Source organism: Belonocnema kinseyi, chromosome 6 (genome assembly GCF_010883055.1).
Source record: "Belonocnema kinseyi isolate 2016_QV_RU_SX_M_011 chromosome 6, B_treatae_v1, whole genome shotgun sequence".
Classification (NCBI taxonomy): domain Eukaryota; kingdom Metazoa; phylum Arthropoda; class Insecta; order Hymenoptera; family Cynipidae; genus Belonocnema; species Belonocnema kinseyi.
In genome coordinates this window covers 1549759-1557517 of record NC_046662.1, presented here as the reverse complement: position 1 = coordinate 1557517, position 7759 = coordinate 1549759, and the positions used below count along the sequence as shown (strand labels likewise).

At 32.4% G+C, this 7759-nt stretch overlaps 1 protein-coding gene across 2 annotated transcripts; it reads left to right on the top strand.

Annotated features, from left to right (window-relative positions):
• Positions 1–2667: 2667 nt before the first annotated feature.
• On the top strand, positions 2668–7477 carry LOC117175227 (GATA zinc finger domain-containing protein 14-like). 2 transcript variants are annotated; one of them, XM_033364892.1, is made up of 3 exons: positions 2668–2901; positions 5148–7104; positions 7153–7477. In XM_033364892.1, exons 1-3 carry the CDS (start codon positions 2844–2846, stop codon positions 7301–7303), a joined length of 2166 nt encoding a protein of 721 aa, XP_033220783.1. In that variant the 5' UTR covers positions 2668–2843; the 3' UTR covers positions 7304–7477. The 2 variants fall into 2 exon arrangements, with proteins under 2 accessions (XP_033220783.1, XP_033220782.1); XM_033364891.1 differs by having other exon boundaries at positions 5148–7477.
• The last annotated feature ends 282 nt before the right edge of the window (positions 7478–7759 follow it).

Below are 7759 nucleotides of genomic sequence, written 5' to 3'. Positions count from 1 at the left end.
TGAGCTTGTGTTAAATACAGCTGTGGACTTCATGCTGAACGGGCACAAATTAGTTTCGAGCTGCAAGTGGTTTTTTCATCGAATATCGCCCGTAAGTTTCTTCGAATGCACATAAAAATAAAATGCATTTTTTTAAAATTATATTTAGAGGTGGCGTAAGCCCCATGAATATTTTTTACAGGTTTCCAAAAAACCCCATAAGTGAAAAAAACGAAATTCGCGAGTTTTTGGCGCTAATTATGGTTTTTTGCAGTTTTTTTAAATGCAGATGTCCACTTTTTGACCAATTTTCAATCATTTAAATATTACTTGATTATTGTCAAAAAAATAATTTTATAAACAATTTATTATTATATTTAATAATTTCTTCTTTGAATGATGCTAGAAAATTGCAGTTTTTATAAAAAAATCTACTTCTTGTGCAATTGTTAATTATAGCAAGGTGAACAATTAATTAAAGTTAACAAAATTAATGGTTTGAACAATTCGTTATTTTTAATAATATAATCTTTGAATAATGTGAGAAAGTTGCGATTTTCGTCTGAAACATTTAACTTTTTGTCCACTTTTCACTTAGGGTTCGGTAATGATTATTAAAATGAAACAAATATGATTGTTCAAACATATGATTATTTTTTACAAATATCCTCTCCCTTAGTAATGCTAGATAGTTGCGGGTTTTTTTTCTGAAATGTACCACTTTTGGTTAACTTTTTATTTACTTGGTGAAGCAATAACTAATGCAAATTAACAAACATAATTGCTTAAGGATTCTACTGTTATTAATAATTAATTTTCCTCCGAAAATGTATAGACAGTTGCGGTTTTTTCTAATTTTTTAAACTTTGGTCAACTTTTTACTCCGTGATCCGTATAAAAAATTGGAAGAAGATTTTCAATTACTTATTATTTCTTCATAACTAAAAAGTCAAATGTATCTTCAACATTTAAAAAGCAACCGCAACTTTCTAGTACTTATCTAAGGAAATATATTTACAAGCAGTTAAAAATTGTTCAATTGACTATTTATGTTAATTTGCATGAATTATTACTTTTACTAAGTAAGTGGAAAGTTAACAAAAAGTTAAAATTTTGAGAAAAAATCGCAATTATCTGCCATTAATATAGATGAAGATAGCTGAAAACAATAATAATTTGTTTAAACAATTACTTTTGCTAAATATAATTATTGAGCCACTCCAAGTGCAAAATAGACAACTAGTTAAAAATTTCAGAAAAACTTTAACTTTCTGGCAATATCTAACAGACTAATGAGGGTAATATTTAAAAAATAATATTTTGCTCGTATTCTAAAGGTAAGTGGATCAGGTCCGGCTCAGGATACATGATTAATAAATTTATTTACATTTACTTACTTCTTACAAAAAATGGATCGTGAAAAAATAAAAAAAGATCTGAGTAAAATTCAACCGAAAAATCTACGAGTTTTTCAGTTAAAAAAATCGTTTTAAAATCTTTAATATTCAAGAAAATATTAATATACCGAATAATTATTTTGTACCGTTATTTATCGTAAATTCAAATTTATATTTGCGCGGCAGTGCGTGACGCGACATCTGGCCCCGCGTTGGTATTCGCGCGTATTTCGTACTGTCTATTGTTTTCTGGCCGGTGAATCTGTGAATGTCAACAGTGTCGACACGTGCACGTCTTTTTATTTACAGCCTATATAATACGTGCAATAAATAATTGAAGGGACGAATAACATATATTTTACATTTTACATTAATTCATCTGTTTTGGAGACAATACATTTCCTTAAAATTACCTCTTGGTAGTAGTAGCTTTTCGAATGCTTGATTTTTAGGTTAGTTCCAATATTGATTATTATATTTATCTTCTTTTTCAATAATGTTTCTGTAAAATTGAGTCTTTTCTATGAAGAATGATTTTATTTATTGTTTATAAGTACTAACAAACCAAAATGCGATCGATTATTTTGTTTTTTTTCTTACAAGTTCGATCAAGTCATTCAAAAGCCAATTAGGTTTGCAACAAGAATGTATGCGAGCAGGAAAAGGGCGGTCATTTTGGCTATTTCAGACAAAATATATTTAATTATTTAATTCTCAACTAAACTTTTATTTGCTTTTCTTACAATTAGGGCCTGATAGGATTTCCGTATCCGGGCCTCAAATAAAATAAGGCAACCTCATCAGGACCTAGTGGTGCCCTGATTTCTATTTCCACACGGGAGATTTGAAAATTGTAATGCGCGCTATTAAATGAAGGAAAATAAAAAATTAGATCAATATTATTGTAATCACTTTGTTTATTTAAAAAAGGGGTCAAAAGCGACATTTCCATCCTATGCCGGAAAGAAGAATGTTGAAGTTTGTCATTTTTCTGTGAGCATATTTGACAATTAAAACTGTTGAATTATCTGAAAAAATATTAAACAGTTCTGGATAGAAAAACAGTCTCTAAAGTTGTAGAATATAGATGTTTTAAGAGAGAAATACGATCAGATAAGGAAGCGGCAGCAGCAGATAAGGTCAGATTTGAACGACGAAACTCACATACATACATATTTTATTTATTACACATACGGAAAGTTTAAAAAAAAGTATGGTAAGCGCGATAAAACGTCGTACGTTTATTATTCAGCCAAGAATGATTTGACAATAGAATGATGACATTGGAATTACTGATAACGTGAAATTTCATTATCGTTCTGGCATGTAAACATCCGCAATACATTTTCTTGGGTTTTGGGACAAAAGCAGGTTTGTCTGTGAAGAAACAGTCTTTCAACAAATTATTAGTGAACGTTCGCGAAATTCTACCTGCAAGAACCATTCATTCTCTTCCAACTCAACAAAATGAAGTTCTCTGCTATTGCTCTACTCGTGGCCATTGCAGCCTTCGGAATATATTTTGGTAATTATCATAATATGCCATTTTTACTAATTGCGGCTTGATAAGAAAAAAATTATTTCAATATTCTCAAATACCAGTTTTTCACATTTTATATTTTCATTTCTAACTTTGCATGATGCGGCTCAGTCGAGTGTAAATAAAAGTCTTATGTGGACAATTTTGATCTTTCATAAGAAAAAAAGACGTTTTTGTAAATTTTATTCAGAATCGTCACCATAAGTGAAGATTTGAGTTTTCCGAGTTTTTGGTGATAATTATGACATTATTATGGGTTTTCAATAAAATGTCTAAATAATAATATTTTAAAGTTGCGAGCTTTTTTTTATTTAACTGAGGCAATAATTGATTCAAGTTAACAAACATAATTGCGTACACAAATTACTATTATTTAAAGTAATATTCTCTTTCAATAATTTTAGAAAGTTGCGTTTTCTCGGAACTTTTACACTTTTTGTCAACTTTTTACGTAGTGCCATAATAATTGTATAAATATTTTATTAAAATTAATAACTATATTTTTTTAGATTAATGCTAGAAAGTTGCGGGTTTTTCTGAAATTTTCAGCTTTGTTTTCATATTTTAACTCGGAACAAATTATAAATATTAATAGCAATCTCTATTGCTTATTTATTATTTGTTTATAACTAAAAAGTCGAAGCAAATTTAAACATTTTAAAAACGCGAATCAATTTATGTAAATATCTAATTTATCAGTAGAAACTAGTATTTCAGGTATAATAAACAATTTGTATCAAAGAACCCTCATTTTTCAATTATGGGGATTTTTTTGGACCCCATAAAAAAATCTTATTGCAGTGATATTAAAAAAATAATTATTTGCAATATATACATAATATTGGCCTTACATTAACAACCTTAAAAATAATTTTAAAAAATCTATTTTCTTTTTATGGGAAATACGTGTTGAACTTCCTGGGACTTCCGGAATCTGTAAATATCATTTAAAAAAACGCAATTTTTTCTTTGTGGATTCTAAAAAATTTGGGGGAGATATGAATGAAAAATCGAAAAAAACTTTCAATACATTTTTAGACCACTCATGCGTGGCCCTGAGTTTTCCAGAATCTGCGCATTTCTTTTAAGAAAACACTGAAAAACTAAAAAACTGTTTACTATTATTTTGTTTGGACTTCCTACTTTGTATCATGAAGCTCACGTTATTAAGAAAAGCCGAATTTTCGCCAATTCACAGCTTCTTTTGGCTACGTAGCTTTTATTGAAAATAAAGATAAATTGAAGTTTATAATAATAATTAAAAAATTAAAAGATAAAATATCGATATAATTAATGAGCCCTTTTTGAAAGCAGTCGATTTTTTTAATTTTATAAAAATTCGAACCATAATCAATACAAAAAATCGAGTAAATCAACATTTTGTCGTAAATTTGACCCTTTTTTGGTAATTTTTGTTTTTCATACTAAACAATTACTAAAATTAAATTTTTCCAAAAAATCCATACTAATTATTTCAATATTCATTTTAAAATGTTCCTGGGATCGCAGTCAACCATAATCAACAAAAAACCCCACTATCATTCAACTTTCATTTACACTTTGTTTGGTCTCACTGTGTGATACTATGTACTTTGTTATGTGACTTTTATTTCAGTCTTCGATAAATCTCGCAGGAATTTTTAGTAGAACCTGTGATTTTTAATAATAACTACAACGGGTCTTGAAACAGTCTTAAAAAAACTTTAAAAAATAAAAAACAAAAATTGACCGCAAATTCAGTGTGTTCTGTTTTAGTCAGTATTTAGTATTTTAATACAAGCTAGGGCCGAGTTTTAAAATTTTTTTATGACCCCTTACTAACGGTTTTTTTGGTTCCTCTTTTCAAATCTGAAGTTTGATTTGCAAAGTTCAAAGTGGCTCATCCGATATGATTACGATATGATAGTAAAAATGCTTTTTTACATTGTATATTCTGTCACATTGGCTCAGAAATTTGGCAGTTTGAAATTTGGATTTCAGATTCCTTACCAGCGATTTAAAAAACCCCCCAAAAAACTCTAGCAGAGTCAGTAATTTTGAGTGACCTCACTGATTTTATTGATAATTAAAAGTGTTGCCGTACAAAAACCACAAGTTAAGCAATTGTGCGTGCTTTGCAGCATATAGGCTGATGCGGAACTGAACTTGGATCTTTGTTAGATTTAGTGAGGACATCAGTACTTTTGTTGATTAGTGCAATCTGTTGGTTAATTCGATTTCTTATTTTTTAGATGTTGGAGGTGCTCAAGATCCTGGCTTAGCAGCTGCTGGAGGAGACCCTTCAATGGCAGGAGGAGCAGGAGGAGCACCTCCAATGGATCCCTCAGCAGCAGCAGCAGCAGGTGGTGCTCCTCCTGCGGCACCTCCTCCTGCAGCAGCTCCTGCAGCAGCTCCTGCTGGAACACCTCCTGCAGATGGGGGATCAGATGCGAAGGACGGGGAGGAATCAAACACTAACAGTGAAATAATAGCAGGGCTGGGAGGGGCACTAGTAGGAGGAGGAGTTGTAGGAGGAGTCATGCATTTTAGAAATAAAAAAAAGCTTAAGAAACTAACAGAGCAGGGGCCATACGGACCGAATGGATATGGAGCAGGTCCAGGAGGAAATCCTGGAGGGCCTCCACCGTATCAAAACGGACCTCCTGGAGGACCTCAATCGTATAATAACGGACCCAATGGAGGAAATCAAAACTATAATAACAATGGTGGAAATAACAATTATAATAATAATCAAAATAATGGAAATAATCAATATAGTGGAAATAATGGAGGTTCTAATAATAATAATTATGGTCAATCTAATAATGGTGGAAATAATGACTTTAATGGAAACAGTCAAAATAATCAATTTTCTGAAAATCCTATGCAAGATGAATATGGTGAAAGTCTTGGACAGAATGAAAGTCCTGAAGCTGGACTTGCTTCACATCCTGGACTTTCGGAACCTGGTGTAACTCCTGGTCAATCTCAATATGCGCCACAACCTGCACCAGCTGTACAGGGCGCAGTCCCTGGACAAGCTGTACATCCTACAACTGCTGAACATCCCGGACTTGGTCCAAACACTGAACATCCTGGACTTCCTCCAACTTCTGGACTAGCTGGACAAGGAGCACATCCTGGACTAGCTGGACAAGGAGCACATCCTGGACTAGCTGGACAAGGAGCACATCCTGGACTAGCTGAACATCCTACAAGTGCTGCTCAAGCTGAACATCCTGCAACTACTGCACATGCTGAACATCCTACACCCACTGCACTGGGTGAACATGCTGCTGAACATGAAAAAGCTGCTGGACCAGGCATACTTCCTGGACAAGCTGGAAAACCTGCAACTACTGCACAGGCTGAACATCCTCCAGTTACTACCACTACTTCTGGAAAAGGTGAAAATGGTGAACATTATACAACTACTACTGTACATACACCAGCTACAGGGGGCAAGGATGCTGCAAATGTAGTTGTTGTACATTCTGTTCATCATATACACAATTATCCACCTGTAAAAGAACCAATGCGTGAACCTCCTAAAGAAAGTAAGCCAAATGGAAATGACGGATCTGATAAACCTAAAGATAATAAATTACACGAACAACAGCAAGGACATGAGCATAAAGAAAACGAGCATAAAAGTACAATTGGATCTGATACACATAAAAATGATACATCAATTGATCATCATAAAAAAGATGGGCATAAAGAAAATGGTCATGCAAATGGACCTGGTCATCATGAAAATGAGAATCATAAAAAATATGGACATAAAGAAAATGGTCATGCAAATGCATCTGGTCATCATGAAAATGATCATCATAAAAAGGATGGACATAAAGAAAATGATCATCATAAAAAAGATGGGCATAAAGAAAATGAACATGCAAATGGATCTGGTCATCATGAAAATGATCATCATAAAAAAGATGGACATAAAGAAAATGATCATCATAAAAAAGATGGACATAAAGATAATGAGCATCCGAATGGATCTGGTCATCATGAAAATGATCATCATAAAAAAGATGGCCATAAAGAAAATGAGCATGCAAATGCATCTGGTCATCATGAAACTGAAAATGATCGTAAAAAAAAGGGGCATATGGAAAATGATCATTCAAGTACATCTGATAATGAGGGATCTGATCATCATGAATATAATCATGTGAATATGGGATCTAATGTTGCAAGTACATCTGGAGCTAATGTTGCAAGTACATCTGGATCTAATGTTGCAAGTACATCTGGATCTAATGTTGCAAGTACATCTGGATCTCATGGTGCAAGTACATCTGATCAGCATCCACAGGATCATTCACCGCATCCGCATGTACCTCCAACATATTATGGCCCTCATACTGAACTGCCACTACATGATATGAGTACACCATGATCGATCGATCATCATGCATCTCATTTACTTCATCCGGTACCTCCATCTCATGCACATAACGAATAAAAAATATTTAATTTGAAAATAATAAAAAAATACAAAGTACGAGCTTCTTGTCTCTTACTCTATCCTTTGTCTCTAAAACAATTTTAAAAGTCCAAAACAATGATGTAATATTGATAAAAAATATACCAATGATATTCAAACAGTTGTACATGTTTTTATTGTATTTCGATCTATTTATTTAATAAATCGACTTCTATGATATGTACATGTTTATTTTTGAAACATTAATAGTTTTTGCCAAAAAGTTAAAACTATGACTCATAGTATTCAATATATTTCGAGACTTGGCTTCGATACTTCTATATTTAGAGTGCCCAACAGCACCTGTTAAAATCAAAATTTTGAAAAAAAAATAAATTTCTTGTTTCAGATTTGGAATCGAATTGGGAA

What these genes read in the sequence shown, in the direction of transcription:
- LOC117175227 (XM_033364891.1), top strand. Translation starts at nt 2,844, where the DNA reads ATGAAGTTCTCTGCTATTGCTCTACTCGTGGCCATTGCAGCCTTCGGA. An exon ending in AGCCTTCGGAATATATTTTG is followed by an intron (nt 2,902 to 5,147) that starts GTAATTATCATA and finishes CTTATTTTTTAG; the next exon opens with ATGTTGGAGGTGCTCAAGAT.